The sequence below is a fragment of the Gorilla gorilla genome, chromosome 10 (genome assembly GCF_029281585.2).
Source record: "Gorilla gorilla gorilla isolate KB3781 chromosome 10, NHGRI_mGorGor1-v2.1_pri, whole genome shotgun sequence".
Classification (NCBI taxonomy): domain Eukaryota; kingdom Metazoa; phylum Chordata; class Mammalia; order Primates; family Hominidae; genus Gorilla; species Gorilla gorilla.
Window position 1 is genome coordinate 132,915,985 of NC_073234.2, and position 23,099 is coordinate 132,939,083.

The 23,099-nt window shown below is 46.1% G+C and overlaps 1 protein-coding gene across 3 annotated transcripts in view; it reads right to left on the reverse strand.

Moving 5' to 3' along the window:
- The window catches only part of KSR2 (kinase suppressor of ras 2), a 517,020-nt gene that overhangs the window by 58,140 nt on the left and 435,781 nt on the right, over positions 1-23,099 (reverse strand). For all 3 annotated transcript variants that reach the window (XM_055358128.2, XM_019039457.4, XM_055358127.1), the window contains exons 11-14: positions 20,425-20,466; positions 19,700-19,772; positions 15,847-15,895; positions 13,629-13,996 (exon numbers count right to left, since the gene is read on the reverse strand). In XM_055358128.2, the coding sequence (XP_055214103.1) occupies positions 13,629-13,996; positions 15,847-15,895; positions 19,700-19,772; positions 20,425-20,466 (532 nt within the window). The remainder of the gene's footprint in view (positions 1-13,628; positions 13,997-15,846; positions 15,896-19,699; positions 19,773-20,424; positions 20,467-23,099) is intronic.

The following is a 23,099-nucleotide window of genomic DNA, read 5'->3' on the forward strand; positions in this document are numbered from 1 at the left end:
GCACTGGCGGACACACAGGTGCTCAACTCTGATGTGGAAGAACATTTCTTTCCAGTTCAAAATTTCTATATGGCAGAAAATTCTTACAAATTTTACTTTATACCCAAGAGTAAGAGAAGTGGCCAGACTATGGCAATGACCTATGAAATTCATCTTGGGAAGGCATGGAGAATAGCCAAAAAGAATAACCAAACAAAGATTTTATGCATTCTTTAAGATGACCCAGTACAGCCTGGCATGGTTAGGACTCAAGCTCTGAAATCAGAGGTCAAGGTTATGCCCTAGCTTAGCCTGACACCAGCTATACGTCTTCGAACAAGCCACCTTACCTCTCTAATCCCCAGCTTTCTCATCTGTAAAACAGGATAACAATTTTAAAAAGCAGTATCTACAAAGTCCTTAGCACAGTGCCTAGTGTGCAGTAGTTGCTCAAGGAATCTGTTTCCCTTAATAAATATCCATAGTGCCATTTCACAAGGAAGCCCCCTTTCATATTAAAAATGATTCGCCCAAGTGACCAACTTCCCTTCCGTATTTTTAAAGGACAGTGGTGGCAAACATCAATGATCAGTTTGGAAAACAATACTGCTCAGTCCCCAGAGAGGACATGTCTCCTGGAAGTCAATGCATTTCCTGTCTCAGCGACCCCACACTGCCATTCTGGTGAATTTTAGCTCTTTCCTGCCGGGAACTGTTGCTGGGAAAGGATCTTCCAGTTCTGTCCTTGATCCCTCCGATGACTCCGATAACTGAAATAGTCCCACTAACCTGGTTCAGAGGGTGAAGAGCTGCACTCCCAACTGAACCCTAGCCCTACACTGGAAATGTACATGGTATGAAATTACAGGTTGAATTATCAAATTATAGGTTGAGTTGTCAAATGTCACTGGGCAGGTGAATAAAGGAAGTCTGCATGCAGTGGTAAAACCACAGCCTAACAAGATGTTAAGGCTGCAAGAATTCTGAGGGACGCTTTTCTAGTTGCATCCCATTTGTCCTTTCAACACCAGCCTCTAAGCTGCTGACCACTCCCCTTGCTGGACACTGAGTGTCCCAAGCTTCCATGACAATACCCTCTCCTGGTTTTCCTCAATTCTCTGGTTCCTATCAGTCTTCCTTGCAGGAATGCTGTGTCCTCTTCTCTTCTCAGCTTTTTCTTTCCCCTAACAAAGCTGCTGGTTCTCACAGTGGGGTCCCCAGACCTGCAGCATCCGTATCACCTGGGATGACTGTTAAACATTGTTAAAATGCATATTCCCAGGCCCCTCCCGGACCTACTGAATGAGAAAGTCTGGGGGTAGGACCCAGCAATCTGTATTTTCAAAAGCCCTCCATAAGCTTCTGATGCACGTTTCAGTGTGAAATCCATGCCTTCTAATACCCATGCTTTCTAATACCACCCAGCATGAATGGCTCCCAGGCTAATATCTCCAGTCTAGAACTCATCTCTGAACAGCGAGATATCTAAATGTCTACTTAACATCACCTCTTAATAGACTTAGACTTAGAGGCACCTCACATTCAACATCCCCAACCAAAGTCTCTTGATTTTGCTCCCTGAGCCTAACTTCAGTATCCTGGTCCCAACCTGACCTCATGTCCCACCTTTCCCTCCTCTATTTTCTTCCAGTGACACCAGAAGGCCAAACATTAACAGAACCTTGCTGCCCATAGGCAGAAGGGATTTCTGGGCACTGGACATCTAGACAACAAAAAAAAGCAAACACTAAATACAGTTTCTCTTGGAGGAAAACCTCTCCTAGGATTTCTGTAGTTCACCGCCTACCCCCCCAAAAAAAATCAGTGAGCACCTACTTTGTGCAGGTGCTGTGTTTGAGTCTGGGGATACTGAGTCATTCTGTCTGTCCTCCCTCCATCTCGTTTCCCTCTTCTGCCAAACAAATTCTTATGTCACAAAGATATATGCTCTCAATGCATATATTAATACATCTATTGATTTTCCTCTTGCCAGTCATTATCAAGATTTATTTATCCTCACAGCTCCCCATTGATTGAGGAAAGCAGTATTCCCAGTGGTCAATCAATCCTGATATACTCCATGACAAGGAGTCAATATCTATTTATTATTTGATTTATGGACTTAATTATCTTAAACATGATCAGGCAGGGGGCAAGGCCAAAGCTGAGCAGTGATCAAGCAACTGGAGCCAGGTTGGGAATACATCAAACCAAAGTCTGGGGCCCAGCAAGTTTCTGAACAGTGCAGACACACTGATTTTGCCCTTCCCACTCTCACCACCCCAGCATCTGCCGCTGGGGAAAGAGAGGGAAAGGGACAAGTGGCAGGGTTTCAATTTGTGCCTGCTGCCAACTCAACAAGTCACAAGCCAGGCAGGTTTGGTGGTTTGGACAATGAACCTGATTTGGAGGTAGGTCAGTTGTTGTCCTTCCCAGGGAATAGGACCCAGCAGTGGGGAGTTCTTAAGGTGTCCGTGGGACATAAGAAAGTGGGATGGACTCAGGCACGGCTAGAAAGGGAAAGAGGACGAGAGGGTGGAGGGATACAAGCTTCAGTATGAATCAGACAGTCTCTTCCTAGCTTATGACCTTGGGCAAAATCGTAATTAAAAGCTGATTCCCTGCAATCTGACCAACTGCGTGCATTACTGGTTTTTCTGTCTTTTGAATCTCATGATCCCTTGAAGTAGGTACCGTTCAGTTCCCCTATTTACAGACAAGGAAATGGATTGCATGGTACCTACTTCAGAGGGTTGTTAATTACAACGTTGTCTCCCTATGTAAAGCTGTCCCCATACTCCCAAATCTTTGTTTAACCACTGCCTGCCGGCAATACTGAGGAAACCATCCCTTTGCTTTCTGGAACACATGTTAAGGGCCCGATGTTGCCCACACTTGCCTTCAAAACATGCAAATGCAGCTGGCTATTTTTAACGTTGGTAAATAGTGAAAGCTGTTGAAAATGCCTTCATTTCCAAAGGCCTGCCAACTCCCTGTTGCTTTCCCCTACGGGAGGCATGCCAAAAATCTCTTAGAACCTAGGGCATTAAAGCCGCATTTGTTCCTGCTAATGTCTGATTAGGAGCAACACTAACCGTCCACACCATTTTTGGAGGAGGGGAATACATCACCAACCCTACTGCAAGCTCTCTTAAGAAGAGGGAATGTCTCAAAATTGTCTTTATAAAATGCAAACCTGACTGTGTCCCTCCTCTGGTTTAATCCCTGGGTGGCTCCCCTGACTGCCTTTGGGAGAAAGGTTCAAGTTCCTTAGCCTGACTTGAAAGGTCCTTTAAGATCTCTTTGGTTTCTCTCTCTCTCTCTCTTTTTTTTTTTTTTTTTTTTGAGACAGGGTTTCACTGTTGCCCAAGCTGGAGTGCAGTGGTATGATCATGGCTTTCTCACTGCAGCCTCAGTCTCCCAGGCTCAAGCAATCCTTCTGTCTCAGCCTCCCAACTCGCTGGGACTACAGGAGCACACCGTCACATCTGGCTAGTTTTTGTAATTTTTGTAGAGCTGGGGTGTCCCTGTGCTGCCCAGGCTGGTCTTGAACTCCTGGGCTCAAGAGATCTTCCCACCTTGGCCTCCCAAAGTGCTGTAATTACCGGTGTGAGCCACCGCGCCCAGTCAGATCTCTCTAGTTTCATATCTCTTGCTACTCCCCATATATATCCTCTACTCCAGCTCTTACCCCTCCCCTGGCCTTGCTACCTCCTAACTCTAAGCCTTTGCATATGCTGTCCCCTCCATTAGGAATGTCACTCCCTTCTTGTCCATCTGCCTAATAATTTGGTTGGATAAGGGGCAGGTTCCAGGCCCCCATGTACCCCTGGGATCTTATTGCAGAGATCACGACACCGTTGGAGAATCATCCAGTTAATTTCCTTGTCTGTGAGCTCCATGACGGGCAGACATCATGCCTTCCTCTCTCTATTTCCATCATCAGGCACTGGACCCTATACACAGTAAGTGAGTGGGGAAATACTCCTTTACTGCATTGTTATAACTTACATCACATACTTGGCATCTCTTTTCTTTTCATCACTGTTACTTCTCCCACATCCTATAGTCATCCCTCCAGTGCGTACTATATTTTCCTTATGTCTACTCATTTCTCAGTGATTCTAAGTAAATAGCACCATTCATTGTCTGCTGCTACACTTGCCTAGAGGAGCAGGCTGTGCTAATGTGTGTGAATGCATTTTTGTAAACGTATTCATCCATTCAACAAGTATGTATGGAGGACCTAGTATTTTGGGGGCTGGGGATACAGAGGTGAGTCAAATAGCTGAGATCCTTGCTCTCCTGGGGCTTATGTTCTAAGGTGGGGGAGGGGGTGCAGGGGAAAAAGTAAGTGAGCAAACATAGAAGAACAAAATAATAATTATCTTATGATGAGAAGCACCTTGATGAAAATAAAATGCAGGCCAGGCATGGTGGCTCACGCCTGTAATCCCAGCACTTTGGGAGGCTGAGGTGGGCAGATCATTTGAGGTCAGGAGTTCGAGACAAGGCTGGCCAACATGGCGAAACCCCGTCTCTACTAAAAACACAAAAATTAGTTGGGTGAGGTGGCATGTGCCTATAATCCCAGCTACTGGGGAGGCTAAGGCAGGAGAATTACTTGAATCCAGGAGGTGCAGGTTGCAGTGAACTGAGATTGTGCCACTGCACTCCAGCCTGGGTGACAGACCAAGACCCTGTTTCAAAAATAAAATAAAACACAGCAATGTAATAAGAGGAGACAGAGATGGGAGAAGCTGCACACTGGGAACAATTTTGGGTTGGCTTCCTGACTTCATGCTCCTCTGGTTGCCTCTACCATCCAGCCACTTCTTTTTGGTCCCCTTGCAGAATTTCCCATCTCAACCGGGCCACAATGCTGCAGGTGTTCCGGGCTTCAGGTGCTCTGGGCTTCATCCTCAGGCAACCCTCCTCTTTTCCCCAGATGACCTCAGCTTCAGAAGAAGTCCATGACTTCCATCACCATGTCTATGCAGATGACTCATACATGGTTATTTCTAGTCCCAACCTTTCGTCCAAGCTTGAGACCAGGATATCTAGCTCCCTACTCGAGATCTCCCTCTGGATGGCTCAAAGCTTACAGAGGTTCAGTAACTTGGCCAGGGTGCAAGCCAGGAGCACAGCTGGGACACAAATCCAAGCAATCAAACTGCAGCCACTGACTCCTATCATTTGGTATTATAATAAACACAAAACACTTGCTGTTTGTAGTGTCAAAGATGTTTTGGCACCTGAGAGAAAATACATGACTTCTACCATTTGCTGCTACCATTATTATTATTGTTGTTATTATATCATTATTATTATAGCATCATTTTATAGGAGATAAAAGTTATTGAGCACTCCAGTTACAGGAGGCACTATGCTATAGTCTTTTCATATACATCTCTAATTCTTATCACCATCTTGCAAAAGAGATAAATGTTATCCCCATTCTATATGTGGAGAAATTAAGACAAGCAGGAGTGAAGAAATTTGCAATAGACCCAAATGCCATAGGGGAGTGTTTCATACACATACTGTTTAGTGAATATAGCAAGTCATGAAACAGGGTTGCTGGTATGAGTCTATTTCTCATGGGAGAAGATCTATCCATAAAGATGAATGTGTGTCTCAGAGCTCCTGGCTGTTCATAAATCCCACTGTTTTCCTCCTGGGAATACAGTTAGCTATTTTCCAGTCTTCTTTGCAGTTAGGTATGGCCAACGGACTCCGCACCAGCCAATGGCACATAAGTGAAGTGATGTGTACCACTTGTAGGCGGCTCACAGACCACCCCCCTCCATAGGATGTTCCATGCCCCTTCCTTTTTCCTCAGCTAGAGGCAGAGGACTGTGCAGCTTAGAAGAAGGCAAATCCAAAAGAAGGACATGGTTTGGATCCCCCCATACGTGGAGAAAAGCCACCTACCATCCAAAAACTTGCATCTTGGACTATTACATGAACAAGAAATAAACTTATATTGCATTAAACCACTTCATGTTTTAAGACTTATTTGTTACAGCAGCTACCATTACCCTGACCAATACAAAGTGTGAATTTACACATATTCTGGGACAAATGCCTGGATGGATATACACTAAGATGTTAATGTCATTCTCTCTGGCTGGAGGCATTATGGGTGAATTTCATTTTCTTCTTTCTGCTGATCTGCATTTGCAATTGCAAACAAGTCATTCACTTGTGTAATAAGACACACAGTTTTTTAAAGTGATGACAGATGTCACACGTGCTAATTCAGGATCTTTGAGATTCGAGGAGAGTGGTGGCCAGTGGTGAGGTCTTCAGCCATGCAAATCCTCTGCTGCTCATAGGATGGATTACACAGGCGTATGCAATGTACATGAGATGATGCTGATAATAATAATGATAATGATGCTGTACATTTATAGCGCTTCCTTCACAAAAGTCCCAGGGTGCTTTACATTTCAGCACAATTAAAGGCAGCCACAGACAAAAAACCTTTTCAGCTGTGCTTTATAAAGGGAAAGCGATTCAGCTTTTTGAACATAAAAGGAAGCCGCTTCCACTCGATGGTGGGGACGGAATCTTCATGTGCTCAGGCCCCCCAACTCCTGTACGTTATATTTAGGACAATCAAACTGGCCTGAAGGGAAACAAAAATTAGAAAGACCACAAGTACAGGAGTTACAGAAAAAGCAAGTTGATTGAGTTACCACCTTAACAGAAGGCAGGGTTCTCCATGCGTCTGTCAAATATAGCAGCTTGGTGCTATTATATTTGAAAGCATGGAAAACAGGAACTGATTTGGAGTTGGAAATAAATAATCTATTAAGTAGTTCCTGATATTTACTGGATTTAAAATGCTGTGCAAATGAGGCCCCATGGGATTTCATTACTACCTTGTCCCTAGGAGATGGGTAAGTGCTGGATATTTCATGCACGCGGGCAACAGTTAACCTCATATAACTGAGAAGATGCCTCTCAGACTCTGGGAACCCAGCGAGGGGACTGGTGACATGCGCCAAATGAGAGATTTTTCAAATCATCCTGGGGGGCATGGGGAAATCCAGTTCTTCCTTCCTCTTTTTTCCTGGGGCACACAGCCTGAGCCCCTCAATTACAAGATGTTTAGGTAATGCCCCTAATACCTCGCCCCATCCTACCCCAATCCCTGGGAAAGGATCCTGATGAAATTCACTGGTACCGTTCCTGAGAGCCCCACATAGGTGGAAATGGCAAACTGACAGTCAGGATACCCCAGAGCCTTTTCTCTCGGCTTGTGCCCTTTGGCGCTGGGTTTCCTTGATGCCATCACTATTCTAACCCATATGCATTTTGACACATTGAACCAACCAGCTGAGTGCAAGAGGAGGTAGGATCTTGGCCATCAGGAAACCCCTAGAGTAGTGTGGGCAGCTGCCATTTAAAACCTTACGTGGGCTTCCCATTGCCTTAGGATAAACGCTACATTCCTTTCTATGGCATTCAAAGCCTTGCAATTATCTGCCTCTGCAGCCCCTTTCTATAGCTCCTCAAACGTACCAATCTCATACCTACCCCAGGGCCTTTGCACCTGCAGTACCTCTACCTGAACTGCTCTTTCTCTGCCTCTTGGCATGGCCAATGCCTCTTCATCACTAGATCCTAGCTCAAATGTCACTTCCCCTATGAAGCCCCCTCTGAGCCCCTCTTCAAAGTAGCCCTCCCATCACTCTGACCCATCGATCACCCTGTCTGTGGCCTTCACAGCACTTATTACGATGCTTTAATGATCTTACGTGTTTGTTTAACTTGTTATTGTCTGTCTCTTCTGGAATGCAAAGTCCACAGTACAAACTGTAGACACTGTGTTCTGAGTGTCTATCATGTGGTCTGGCACTGTGCCGGGGTCCGATGAATGTCTGTGGAAGGCGCGTTAGTGGAATGTGCTAGCACTGAAGCTAACAGATGGCTCTCAGGCCCCTGCAGGTGCTGATATTGGGTCATTCTAGGCCCTCACCCATTTTGGACTCAGCTGCACACCTCTCAGTAGTGCCTGAGAGAAGAGGTTTCCAAGATGTGCCCGAAGCTCTTGGCAGTTGTAAAGGCAGTTTGCTCCAGGTGGGAAGAAGGACCCGCTTTCTTTAAAGCAGCAGGTCTCACAATTGAGCGTGAACCAGAATTCCATATAGGGCTTAAAACCCAGCTTGTTGGACACACCCACAGAGGTTCTGATTCAGCGGGGGAGGGTGGGAGAGAGAATTAACATTTCTAACAAGTTCACAGGTAAGGCTGGTTAGGGAACCACATGATACGAAGCACAGATTTAAATAATTTTAGAGTTCTATGAAATAATTTGGGGAGTGGGGAAGGGGGTGACGTGGGGGCTTCTGTGAGGGACTGTATGTTCTCTGAGTTCTGCACAGCAGTTTTGTGAGTTGCTAATATTTGTGGAATGAGTGTTTTGCAGGGAAAGATAGAGTGTGTGCATTTCTTTGAGGGGATGTGGGAAAGAGAACAGGAGAGAAAGAAGAGAAGATGGTGTGTAATTTAGCGTATATATAGAAGAGGAGCGAGTGTGTGTGTGCGCGCGTGTGTGTGTGTGTGCACGTGTGTGTGTGCATGGTTGTGCTGGTGCCACAGGAATTTACAGGGTATTGGAGAAGCACATAAACACCAGAAAATCAAGGCTACAAAAATGAAACTCAGTTCTAATAGGCCAGTGGTTCTTAAACTGTGGTGTGAACAAAATCCCCTGGCACTTACTAAAAAGGATAGAGGTCCAAGCTAATTGAAGTAGGATGGGGCCTCAGCCCTGAATTGTGATCAGTTTCTCCAGGTGATTGTGATATGACCAAAAATGCAGAATCTCTGTGTCACCAAAGTGCTCACAGATGAAGCCCATTCCCCTTGGTGTAGCTAAGGCGGCCATTGGCGAAGAAGGAACCTACTAGACTAGTATTTAGATATACATTTGCTTATTCCCAGTTCTGCCAGTTATTTGTTCTATGATTTGGGCAAGGGCTCCCTCTGCCTTTCTGACCTCAGTTTTCTCACCTGTAAAATAGGCACAAGGATAAACAGGAGAACCTCACCACGCCTGGCCTGAAGCAAAGCACTTGCTGAAAGCTGATGGAATCTGCTGCTTTTTTGGTTTATTTTTGAGGGCTCTGTCTTGGTTCTACCCCACAACCAGGGAACTGATTTCAGCAAAAAGGCTCAGCCATGCCACCTAGCATGGCTTGGCTTCTGCAGGTTCAGAGCCTTACCCACTGTCAAAACAGCAACCCTAATATGGTGATCTTCATAACACAGGGTTTGCCAGTCTGACCGAGGGCAGCAAAATGGGGTGAAAGCAAGGACACTGAGTGTCCACCAAGATCATCAGCTCTTTGATTACAATGGGAAGTTAGGGCAGATAAGCAGATCATTTCCTTAAACTGTTGTTGCCTTTGCGCTAGGCAAAATATCTCCCTTTGTGCACCCACCCTTTATTTTTGAGGCTTCCTCATTCTTGTCCTCCAGCAACACCATGTCACACCCCTGCCTACAGCCCTCCAATGGCTGCTCACTGCCCTTGGCATAAAATCAGGACTCCTCACCAGGGATTCTACAACTGAGGGTTCAAACCTGGCTGTGTGATAGAGTCCCCTGCACTCTGGACAATGTCTCAGGGGCATTTTTGGTTGTCACAACTTGAGGCTTAGTGCTACTGGCATCTAGTGAGTAGAGGCCAGGGACGCTGCCAAACATCCTACAGTGCATGGGACAGTCCCCACCACAAAGGCTTTTCTGACCCCAAATATCAGTAGTGCTGAAGATGAGAGACTCTGCTCTGGGGCAGGGCCAGGCACTGTTACTGTATTAAAAGCTCCCCTTCCTCCACCAGGCTTGAGAACCCCTGACCTCTCCAGTCTTGCTCCTGACAGCTTCTCTACCCTCACCTTCTCCCCTTTGCCCTCACCTGCCACCATCACAGTCTCTTTTCTGGAATCTGCATTTTTACAACTTTCCTCTCCTAGGACTCTGGTGCAGGAAGGTCCAGGTACGCCATCTTTGAGATGCACTGTTCCCAGCTGCTTCTCAAACACAGCTCATTATCAGACAAGCAAAGAATACTGTCAGAGTTGGCAGGACACTGCAAGAAACATCCGCTTCCACCTGCTCATTTTACAGAAGGAGAAACTGAGGCTTGTGAAACCCTAGGTAGCAAGGTAGAAGGGTGAGAGACACTTTCACTCAACTCTATTGGCTTTCAGATTTCACTTGGAGTTTTTAACATGAGTGATTGTGCAGACCGTCCATAGCTTTGCAATAATCCCATAACGACCCAATTGTGAAACAATTTAGCAATCCTGCTGCTAATAGCATCTGTGGCTATAGCAATTGGGTAACTAGTTGGTTATTACTCATTCCCCAAGAGCCACACATATTGCATTGCAAGGAAGCTAATCTTAGAAATACTTGTTAACTTCGATGATAATTACTAAGTAATTGGCTAGAATGTGCCACTGTGAATTGATCCAGAATATGCCAGGTAATTATCTGGTCTTATGTTCCCTGTAAAATAAATCTAGGGTCCAAAAATGGTTCCAGTTGGTTGGCTATTGTCCAACCATCAACCTCTGCCAGCCAATCGTGCGAATGCAAGTGATTAATCAAATTACTCAAATATTTGGTTTCAAACTGAACGTGCAGATAAGAAACCTGGAGAGCCAACAAGTGGACAGTGCTGAACAGAGAGAGGGATGCACAGAGCCCCTCCCTAAGACAAATATATAACAACACAATAATATGGAATCAATGCCACTTCTTTGGGGCTCATCTGGCATCCTCACACAAAATACCAAAACACTTCAGAAACCAATTACACATCCCAAAGCTGCAGAGTCTTTATCGTGGTGCCAGGAAAAGGCTGGGCTATTTGTGAAATCTGTAGGCAGTTATGGCACTTGGGGAGGGGGGCTCAGAATTTTGTACATAATAGAAGACGGCCGCAAATGCAGCTGGCTTGCAGGATGAGCAACACATTTCCATAATGACCACTCGTCTTTCAAGGATGGCTGCTGAGTTTGTCTATTTCCAACTTGCTAGCCTTTGAGAAGGGGGTGAGGGAGGCATGGGGATTAGGCTTCATAGGTAATGCTGAACAGGGAGGCAGGAGGGTGGTAAGGAACTGACCAGACAGAAAGATGGGGTAAGAGCTTAAGATGGGAGCAATGGAGAGAAGGCCAGGGGTGGGGAAAAGACCACCCTCCAACCAGACTTGTGTATCCCAAGTAATAGGCTATTGATTGCTGCTAAAAGATGATGATATATACTGGGTAAGAAAGGGAAGGAAAGGGAGCTAAGGGCCTCTCTGTAGTAAATCGCAAAAATAGCCACAGATTGTCCCCACCCTGCATCCATGTCCTTGCAGCGGGACATTGCAGATCTTCCCATTCAGAAGTAGAGGCTGTGTCTCCATGCCTTGAATCTAGTGGATAATAGGAGTTGCTTTGGCCAACAGATGTAGGTCTTGACCTCTTGCTACACTTGGAAACCTGAGACCGCCATGAGAATGAGCCTGAGCTAGGCTGCTGAGGATATCCCCTGACAATCTGCCAACCAGCAGACACACAAATGAGGGCATCTAAGACTGACTATCCCCTTGTTGACCCAGAGCTGACCACAGCCAACTATAAGAACCCAGCTACTGAGTCTGGCTCAGCCCAGAACTATCCATAGGATAGAGAGAAACCACTAAGTTGTGGAGTAGTTACTCAGCAAAAGCTTAAACTCAGAACAGCTCAGCCCCTGAAGATTACCTGCGCTGATTGCTTCAGAGCCACTTCCGTCTTGTGCAGAGTTGAGAACCACCATTTTTACCCTGATCTAAGGAGGCTTGGAGGCCCATCCCTAGATCTCTAATCTTTCACCAGCGCTTATCATTCAAAGCACGAGTCACTCCAGTCAACCCACCATCTGCATCATCTATGGATACAGAATATAATGCACCTTCTACCAATCACCAAGTTCTTATAAGTGGACTTAAGAAGGTTTTGTCTCACAAGGGAAGAGATCAAAGACACACCAGCTCTTCTCTGAGCCCACAGCATCTGTTCTGGGCCTGCTAAGATGCAAGACTTGTGCATTTGGGGTCTCACTGCTTGAGCTGAGTAGAGCAAGGAGAGAGCTCCTAACAGGCCCTTGGCATCACAGGTCATACTAAGAATGCCACTGCAGAGGCCAGTCCTTATGTTACAGGGGAGTCAGTGCCAGAGTTTAAAAACAAACCAAAGGATTGTTTCACAACTGTTCCATCAAAACCAAAGCTATTTTTCTCCCAATGCCTCAAGCCTCTGGGAGAGGCCAGAGAGCAAATCTGAGAAAGTCCAAGAAACATTTTCGCAATGTTAGTTCTCTATGAACTATCCCTTCTGTGTACCCATAGACCACAGATCTTGGATATTCCAAACCACAATGGTAAAGACTGCAAATGGGCTCTGCAACTTTCATGAAAACCAGAGTAACACTTATCAGAATCTTGGCTCATGCTTGTCATCCCAGCAGTTTGGGAGGCCAAGGCGGGCGGATCATCTGAGGTCAGGAGCACAAGACCAGCCTGACCAAAATGGCGAAACCCTGTCTCTACTAAAAATACAAAATCAGCCAGGCATGGTGGCACATGCCTGTAATCTCAGCTACTCAGGTGGCTGAGGCAGGAGAATCGCTTGAACCCGGGAGGTGGAGGTTGCAGTGAGCTGAGATCACACCATTGCACTCCAGCCTGGGCAAGAAGAGTGAAACTCTGTCTCAAAAAGAAAAATAATCTTAATCAGGGGTTTGCAGACTACGGCCCATGGGCCAAATACAGCCCACTCCCTGGGATTGTAAATGAAGTTTTATTGGGACATAGCCCTGCAATTTCATTTGCAGATTGTCTATAGCCGCTTTCAGACTACAGTGGCTGAGCAGAGTAGCTGCTACAGAAACTGTACAACCCACAAAGCTGAAAATATTTACTACTGGGCCCCTTACAAAAAAAGTTGGCTGACTCCTGATTTAGTTGAATATACTCATTTCACATATGGAGAAAGTGACTCTTGGAGAAGCTGTTACACAAATACTTGGAATAGTGGAATAGAGGGGGAACTAGACCTGATGTTTCTGATTCCCCATTTAGTAGTCTTTGGTTTTGCTAAAGAGTTTTAGCATTAAAAATATTTTCTGGGGTTAGGCGTGGTGGCTTACAGGCCTGTAATTCCAGCAGTCTGGGAGGTCAAGGCAGGAGGATTGCTTGAGGCCAGGAGTTTGAGACCATCCTGGGCAACATAGCAAGACCCCATCTCTACCAAAAAATTAAAAAATTAGCCAGGTGTGATGGCACACACCTGTAGTGCCAGCTATTTGGGAGGCTGAAGCGAAAGGATCTCTTGAGTCCAGGAGTTCAAGGCTGCAGTGAGCTATGATCATACCACTGCATTCAAGCCTGGGCAACAGAGGGAGACCCTGTCTCTAAAAACACAAATAAATAAAGTATTTTCGGGAATCTGAAATCTTAAACCACGTAAGTAAACTGTGCATGGTAGAACTGGAGATGTTCTATTAACCAGAGTGGTCAAGTAAGCAGAAAACCATTCTCAACCATGCGAGAAGCAGAGTTTTGCCAATCCCTGGGTAGAAGCCCAGGTGGAACTGACCTGGTGATGATGGCCAGGTGAGGCGGGCTCATGCAGGCACCCATGAAAAGCACCACGTTCTCATGCCGTGTCTGCCTGTAGGCCATCACCTCCCGCTTGAAGGCCTTGAGCTGGTCCTCGTTGTCCCTCTCAATGTCAATCAGCCGGATGGCCACCTCGCCATGCCAGCGGCCGTGGTACACTTGCCCAAAGCGGCCCTTTCCAATGAGCTCGCCGATCTCCAGCTGCTCAAAGGGGATGTCCCACTCCTGAAGGAAGATGCTGGTCTGGCTGGCCTTGCGTGGGAAGCTCCGGGCCGAGAGGAGGGACAGGTTCATCTCCTCGAAGTCATCCTCTGACTCCTCGGCCTCATCATGGACCTCTTCATTCTGTGGCCGGAGTGGGAGAGAGGTCAGAATTGTGTATGCCACTGCCCCAGCCTCCCTCATGGTCCTGCTGGGTCCCGTGCACATGCGTAGGTCTGGACACATCTCTACATGCATTTGGAGCTTGTGCAGACATACGTCCCTCTGTTTCCCCAGCTCTAGAATCTGGTCTAGAATCATACTACAGTGAAGGTGCTGAAAGGGAGATCATGATCATCCACCTCTCTTGTGCTAAATGGGGGGATACTGAGGCTCAGAGAGAAGTGTTATGGGGATCGCCCATTCTAGTTTGCTGGAATCTTCCTGGTTTTAGCACCGAAAGTCCCATATGTTGCCCTGGGAATTGACTCACTCCAGGTCATGCAGCCAGGCAGAAGAGGGACTAAGATCCAGGTCTCTGGACTTGAATATCCGATGGCCTTCCTATTCTTCCATAGTCTTTTGGTTTGGCTGTTTACGTGCATGTGATAAAGTTGACAGGCTAGACAGGCTAAAACAATGGGTACATCGTGCATCTGCATGTAACACATGACAACTGCCAACATGGAGTATCTTTTGCTTCTCCCAGGGAATTTGGAATTGATGATTCAAAAATTGGGAGAGCTCAGAGCTACAAGCTAGATGTCTGAGGCTCCTACAGCAGCTGGGAGGGTAGGAGACATGAGAGTGAGGGGTTAACAGAATGGGCTTAACAATCAGACAAAGAGAGCTGAAATCTGGCCTCTGTATGACCTTGAGGCAGTTGCTTTATTTCCCTGAGGCTGCCTTTCCTCATTGTAAAGTGGGGGTAATAAAATCCGCCCCAGGGCCGGTGTGAGGTTTTAGATGAAGGCCTGTTAAGTTCTTTGTACAGACCTGACCATCTGTATTAAACACCGACTGGGAGGCCCGAGAAAATGCAGATTCCTGGGCCCCACCCAGCACTATTGGATCAAAATATCAGCAGGCCAGGACCAGGAATCTGCATTTTTATCATGCACACCCACGACTCAGGCATACTTCGGTGTAACTACCACTAGAGTTAAATGCTCAAGGTGTAGGGACCCACCTTATCAGCATGATATCTAGGGGTGCTTGGGGGCAAATTGCCTCTTGGATTCTCCTGCAGAATTGTGGGAGCAGCAGGTGCCAGGGCCAGCGGGGATTCCCAGAGACCGTGGGACCTGATGAAACAGCCTGAGAAGGTGGCCTCTTGACTGGGTACAGGTCTTCCTGACCCAAAATACCTGAGCAAGCTGCCCCTGATGGCACATTCAGGAGAAACAATACAGGGGACATTGATTTCTCCCGGGATCATTTTTCAACAACCAAAATAGTCCCAGAAAGGAACACGATTTTCCTTGGAAGCCCTGACTCGATTCCTTTCAGTATGAGACCCAGTGCAGTCGCAGAGCTGACGGGCCAGGACTCCATGGTTTCCAGCCAGGGCATTTCATGTATTTCTGCAGCCACTTAGGCAGGTGGGAAGAAGCCCCAGAGCATTCTCAACACTTCTAAGCCCAGCATCCCTGAGGCCCCCACCTCTTCCCACATATTCTTTCGAAGGCAGCGGGGCACATCCCCCTTGGTATTCACCCGGCCCCGAGCTGATCTTTCAACTAAGAATGCAAATCTCTTGACAATTTCCGCACAACTGGCTTTTCCATGATGCATGCCATATAATGGCCCATTAGACTCAGTGCTGGAAGGGGCCACTGCTTGCTAATTGTCCCAGACTTAGAATATCCATCAGTCAGGGCCACCACAGCCCCCACCTGACCCCAAGCCCTCTGCGTCATCCAAAACGTCAGTCGGCTTTGCCAAGTTCTGGGCAGTCCCTGGAAAATGTCGCTTCACTGCTCTCTGATTCTCACCTCCGACGTTGGCTCCACTTCAATTTGAAGTAATGGATTTCCTTCCAAGCTGTAAAGAAAGAAAAATAAACGTGATCCCTAGGTGAAAAGGCAGGTCTATATATTGAGTTTAGCTATGTACGAAGAATCCCCAGATGGGAGGTCTTTACCACCAAGCCTTTATCTCACATTTCATTTCAACAGGTGTGTCTGAAATAATCCATAACCTCGACACACACACACACACAGACACACACACACACAGACACACACACACACAGACACACACACACACACACACACAACACAGTGCGCAAGGACCTTGTTTTAAGTTGATTTTCCGGGCTGCTCAGGGCTCATTTTTCTTCATTGCTTTGGTTTCAACTTATCTAGCAGCTTTCTTATAAATTGGCCTAAATGCCCTGGGTAGATAAGTCCTCAGAGCTGTATGTGTTTGCCAGGAAAGAATTAATCAGATCTCCGAAGTTCACACAAATTTGGAATTTCTTGGAAGGATCTCAGTGTTCTTGTTTGTCTGTTCATTCATGCATTCATGCGACTATTTAATAGATGTGTGTGCCAGGAACAGTGTTAGGCCCTGGGAGGGATATAGAATTGAAACTGGCACGGCTTCTGACCTTCAGGAATATCGTGTTCCTACTGAAGGAACTAAAGCCAGTATGTAGATACTATGCAGGGAGACTAAAAGTAATAAGGCCAAAAGTTAGGTATGAATTGGATAAATGGAGTGTGGTGGGAATTCCAAGATGAGAGAATTACTGGGTGTATTTGAAAGGTCCCAGTGTTTGAGGTAGGTCTTGCCAATCACATGGAATTAGGATGTGTGGAATGAAAATAAAAAGACCATATTGAGCTGGAAGGCACAAGTGTGTGTGTGTGTGTGTGTGTGTCTGTGTGTGTGTGTGATGCATTCATAAGCTCATGAGCTGCAGTTCTGTTCTTCGTAAGCAAACATGTTGGGTACAGATGCTGTCGGGGCGTCACAATTTGTGTGAGCACTGCGTAGGTATTATGGGATGTGCTTTGTGCAGGGTTGTCTTGTGTGCATGTGAGTTGGGTGTACACACAGGATGTCGAGGGGGATGCTGTATGCCGATAGTATAATTGGGTGTGCATTAGAGGTGTGAGGGGACTGTCAAATGCATGTGACATTTGACATGTGATGGATGTTGGGTACAGTGTGCATTAGAGGTATGTTGCAGGGTTTAGACTTGAGGATGTGCACGTGTTTTTGAAGTGCAGCAGGGAGACAGAACTGGGCTATCGAAGGCATGGAAGAGCTGAGACAGGTGAGAAAAAAGAATCATAATGAATACCCCACCCCTTCTTTCCTATTTCCCCAGTAGATTCCCCCTTTTCCATCCTCATTTGGGGGACCTCCCCTATCCTGACCCTCAGATTGCAGGAAGTGGCTGACTCCACAGAGTCAATCCACTTGCTGGAGGGGGTCCTGGTGAAAGAGTCTGAAAGGCCACAAGAACTAAAAGAAGGAGAAAGAAAGGTCAACCACAAAGTGGCATTTGCCATGGTATTAACCAATTATTCATAGCACAGCCTGGGAAAGTGGAATGAACCTGCACGATGACAGCTGACATGCTGAGAACTTGATGCCCTGGGGGAGACTTGGCTGGGACAATGCAGCTGGAGTCCCTCCTCATGCCCAAAACCAAAACAGGCCACCCTCCTCTCTGCATCAAGGCGTGATTCCAGCAGCCAGGGCTATTCAAGTATTTCCTTCTGCAAAGAGTTGCCATCACTCCACGCACATTTAAGCAGATTGCAAGCAGCTATTGACTCTGTTTTTTGCTGGTACCTCTGGGCTGTCAGTTAATAACCTGGAGTTCATCTTGCACAAATTGTAGAATTGGTTTATGTGAAGCAGAGAAATGATCTCGAGCTAGATGTCAGCACCATATCCCCCGGAAAGTTGCTGCTCCTTTGATTTCAGAGATGTACCATGTAAGTCTTTAACAAAGTCCATAAGACCAGTCAGAAAAGATGAAGCAGTTAGGGGACCCGGAAGAAAAACTAAGTAGGCACAAAGGTGAGTTAGGATTTGACCTTGCTAGGTCAAATCCTAGCAAGCCCCAGGCTTCCATCACAACCAAAGAAGTTAAAGAGGTGACTTTGTGACATCACTTTTTTCTTCTTTAGACAGAGTCTCCCTCTGTTGCCCAGGCTGGAGTGCAGTGGCACAATCTCACCTCACTGAACCTCCACCTCCTGGGTTCAAGCAATTCTCCTGCCTCAGCCTCCCGAGTAGCTGCGATTACAGTTGTGTGCCACCACGCCTGACTAATGTTTGCATTTTTAGTATAGACAGGGTTTCACCAGGTTGGCTAGGCTGGTCTCCAACTCCTGACCTCAGGTGATCCTCCTACCTTGGCCTCCCAAAGTGCTGGGATTACAGGTGTGAGCCACTGCACCTGGCCAAGATGACTTCACTTCTGCTGTACAAGCAATAAACCACCTGAAAAGAGGGTCTGTTTCCTAAGGATGCTATGCACAAAGATGTTCACTGCAGCATTATTTACAACAGTGAAATATGGGAAGCAATGTAAAATCCAGCAATAGGAAAATGGTTAAGAAAATTATTCTACATCAATATGTCATTTTACAGCCATTAAAAACAATATCAGACAGGTACAGTGGCTCATGCCTGTAATCCCAACACTTTGGGAGGCTGAGGTGGAAGGATCACCTAGGAGTTTGAGACCCACCTAGGCAACATGGCGAATCCCTGTCTCTACAAAAATAAAAAAATTTTTTAAAAATACAAAAATTAGTTGGGTGTGGTGGCACACACCTGTAATCCCAGCTACTCGGGAGGCTGAGCTGGGAGGATCATTTGAGCCCAGGAGGCTGAGGCTGCAGTGAACCGTGATTGCGCCACTGCATTGCAGCCTGGGTGACAGAGTGAGACTCTGTCTCAAAACAAACAAACAAAAAACAAAAACCAACAATGTCTATGAAGAGGCTAAAATAATATTCATAAAATGTGATGTTCAGCATAAAGATAACAAAGCAGGATGGTAGCTGCTTGCATATATTGTGGGTCATAACTATGTAAAATATAAATGGAAAGAACACACATAGAAGTTCTAACAGTGGGGAGATCATGAGTGATTATTTTGCCTTTCCCTTTTTAAAGAATAGCCCAAATTTTCCAAAAATAGCTTATATTATTTTTATAATAATATAAACCAGAGGTTAGCAAATTTCTTTCTGCAAAGGGTCACAGAGTAAATATTTTTGGCTTTGCAAGCCATACAGATTATGTTACAACTACTCGATTCTGCTGCTGCGTGGAGAAAGCAACCATGCACAATACATTGTAAACAAATAGGCTTGGCTGTGTTCCAATAAAACTTTAAATAAAAACAAGCAGGAGGTTGGATCTGTCCCATGGGCTATAGTTTGCTGATTCCATAAACCTCAATGAGACTTTTGAAAGTTATTCCATGTTCAGTGACATGGAATAATTGCCCTTTCATTAAGTACTAGCTATCACCTGGGGAAAGTTTTCTTCCTAATCACAGGGAGGTTATGGGTCCTTAGGAAACGGTCCAGCCCCTGGAAATTGCATTTGACAGGCAGGGGCAGAGACACAAGGCATAGCTGCTCGTGAGGAACGGCATTGCCTCTCTCTCTCCATCTCTCTGTCTGAGCTGTCACGCCCTTTCTCTTTGCCTAAGTTATTCCCTATGTCTCTCTGACCCCCTTGTACATCTCCCTCTGCCCCCAACTCCATCAGTTCCAGGAAGAGAAGGAAAGAAGATAGGGAACCTGAGTGGATTGTAGGGCCAGGGCTGGGGAGCTTGGGAAAGGGGGAAGATGTCTCTGTCTCACTTACATTGGATTCGAGGTCACCGGATGCAGGATGACCTGGGGCGCCCGGGTCGGCGTCTCCGGCACCGGCACCACATCTGAAAACCAGAGATTGGACACTCAGAAAAAAAATGTGAAGTCCACAACTCCCGCAAAGGCCTGATTCCTGGGCGACATGGCAGCCAATTTTTCACCAGATCTTGGATCTCTGCCCTTGGCCAATCTCCTTTCTCCTTTCCTGGACCACCTGGACTCTACTTGCTCAGCTGGACCAGGGTTCTGGATGACATCCTCAACAAAATTCCTCATTGTTGAGTAGGGGGCTGCCAGAACCCTCAAACATCTAGCCTGAAGCATTCATTGGTCATCTCTGAATCTTTCTTTCTCCTGGGTTCCCTTTGGGATGATAAAGCCCCTTGGTTTCACATCTTCTCAGTACCCAGCTCAGGACCCTATGACCATCTCTTTCCTGCCACATGGCTCTAGACCCCTCCTCACCCTCGCCCAGTGTTCTACAGCACTCCACCCTCTCAGGCCTTTCCACGGTGCCTTGGGACCTCCTTGGGTCCCACTGTGCCCACTCTTTCTTCTCCACTTCCATGTTCAGCCATTATCCTGGAGTGTGGTGACTCCACTACCCTCTTTGATCTTAGGCACCCCCACAACATCTGCCTCCATTCATCCCAGAAACTCCTGCAATGCAGCGGGGCTTGTTCAGAAGGGGCTGCTTCCAGCTCACATGAAACTCACCTGGGAAGATGAACTGCTGCTTGTATTTGTAGTAGTGGGATGCTTGCAAAAGAAAGAAAACATCAAAGTGAGTGTCCCCAAGAAGACATCGCTTCAGGGACCAGATTGAGCTCTTACAGCCACCACATGGTCATTCTCTGCCCACCTTCAAGAGTTTCCATACTTCTGCAGACATCCCTGCAGACAAGGGACTGCAAACATGTGTAAAGAAACCAGAACTCTAAACATCCATGCCAACCCTCCCATCTGACATCTCACACTCCCTAAAATCAGACTGCTCCAACTCAAACAGACATTCTGACTACAATACCATTTTTGTGAAATGCATAATTACACACACACACACAGAAAAACTCTGCAAAGCCATAATCCAAAATATTAATTTTTTCCCCTTTTGGCAGAATGATTACAGTGGCTTAAAAAATCCTTTGTGCTTTTTCTGTACTTTCCTAATTTTCTGCAACGAGCATCGTATCAGTTTTCTTTTTTGTGCCTGTAACAAATTACTACAAACTTAGTAAAACAACACAAATGTATCCTCCTACAGTTCTGGAGGACAAAAGTCTGAAATAAGTCTTACAGGGCTGAAATCAAGCTTAGTTCCTTCTGAAGGCTCCAGGAAAATCTATTCCTTGTCTTTTCCGTTGTTTGAGGCTGCCTGCATTTGTTGGCTCATGGCTCCATCACTCCAACCTCTGCTTCTGTTGTGCCATCTCCTTCTTCTGCCTTTGACCTTCTTGCTTCCCTCTGATAAGGACTTTGTGATTATATTTAGGGACTGCCCAGATAAGCTAAGATAATCCTCCCATCTCAAGATCCATAACTTAATCATATCTTCAAAGTTCCTACTGTCCTATAAAGCAGCATCTTCCCAGATTCTGAGATCAAGACATGGACATCTTTTGCGAATTATTCTACCTACCACAAGCATGAATTAACCTCTGTATTTAGGAAAAAATTTTATAAAAGAAATTTTCTGGGCTTCACTGCCAGTTCCCTGACAATTCCTTTTACTTCTAATCTACTCGCCAGAGGCCAGGGGTCTCGGACACTTAAAGGTTTCTAACATTAGCACTTACTCCATTGGGGAATAGTGCCTGGAATAGGGGGCCAAGCGGTGTTGGGGGCAGGGGACACAGAGATTTGTGTCCTCAAGTAAATGAAGAGGGCAGGGATATAGTCAGATGAGTCTGTATTGGTGAATCCACTTTCAGAAACAATTTGATGACATTCAGGGACAAGCCACCACTGGAGTTGCTTTATCAAATATTAGCACAGTATCTCAGAGCCTAGAGTCTAGAAGCTGATCCTCTAGGGTCAAATCTTTGCTCTGCCCTTGGCTATTTGTAGAAGCTCCAAGTCTCACTGTCCACACGTGTAAAATGAGGATAATAACAGTCCCTTCCTCAAAGGGCAAGGACCATCATTACGAGATAAAAGTGTATTGAAGGTGCTGAATTCGTATTAGCTGTGAGATAAATAAACACATTTCTAAGCTCTCTTAACTAATAGACAAGAATGATTTATAGCCACGAGACAATCACATAGTTCCAAGTGCTAATGAAATCTTCTGCTTTGGGGAAGCAGACGGAACACTCTCCCTGAGGTTGAAATGTATTGATAGATTCTTTCAGGATAGGGAGTAAGTCCTACTATCTCAGGACCTCAAACTCCTGGTTCTGTGCCTTGCACCAGTCAGTGTGCAACACACATTTGTTGAATTAACCAACTCTCTTTATCACAGATGAAACAGCAAAAACCTTGGGCTTAGTCCAATTCCAGATTATATCAAATAGTTGGAGTCCATTTTTGATTCTGGAAAATGGGATGTCCAGGGCAAGAAGCAGCTTATTCAAGGTCACAGAGCAAAGCTTTAAAAGAAAATCACCCTCCATGACTTCAGGGACTGTTTTACTATTAGATAACAGAAGTTTTTTATTACATACAACTACTTTATTAGTCAACAAGGGGCTAAAATTAAAACAGGAAAGACTACCCGAGGCTCTCAAGAGACTTGGCTGATCTTTTCCCTCCACAGCTCTGACAGTGATGGGGGATTCAGTGTCTGCAGAAAAGGTTCGCTGACAGCTATGTTCTTTTTGGGCAATGGAGAGCAGGGGCTGCTTCAGAGAGTCTGAGAAGGGACAGGTGTCAGGCAACAGGACACCAGCAAATGCCTCCACACCCGAAGCCAACGCCCTCCTTGACTCCTCCCCATGTGCCATGGAACAACTCGTTCCTGGTGACTGAAAGGGAAACACATGACCAGAAGAGGAGGAAAGACATTGTTGGGAGACCTGTTCTTCCTGCTGATGACAGACACCATCAAGAAGTGGCTCTAAGGAACAACTGGTGACCTTGAGTGGGCTGCTCAGGAGAGCCGAGTGGCTCCGGGCTTTCTGGCATCCAAGATGACTCAGGACCTGGGAGGCCGCAGATGAAGTCAAAGAGACAAGCAGGCCACTCTGAAGGAGCTTCCCCTCTGGAGCCCCCATGCCTACCCTGAGGCCTCCCAAGAGAGCAGCCAGAGTGGTCTTCTAGAAGGAAGGAAGAAAGGTCAAGTCATTCTCTGCCTAAACCTTTCAACTGCATCCCTTGGAGTCTCACGTAAAATCTAAAATCCTGCCAGGCCCAGACCCTGTAGCTCTGAGTCTCTCTGGAGGCCACTTTCCCTT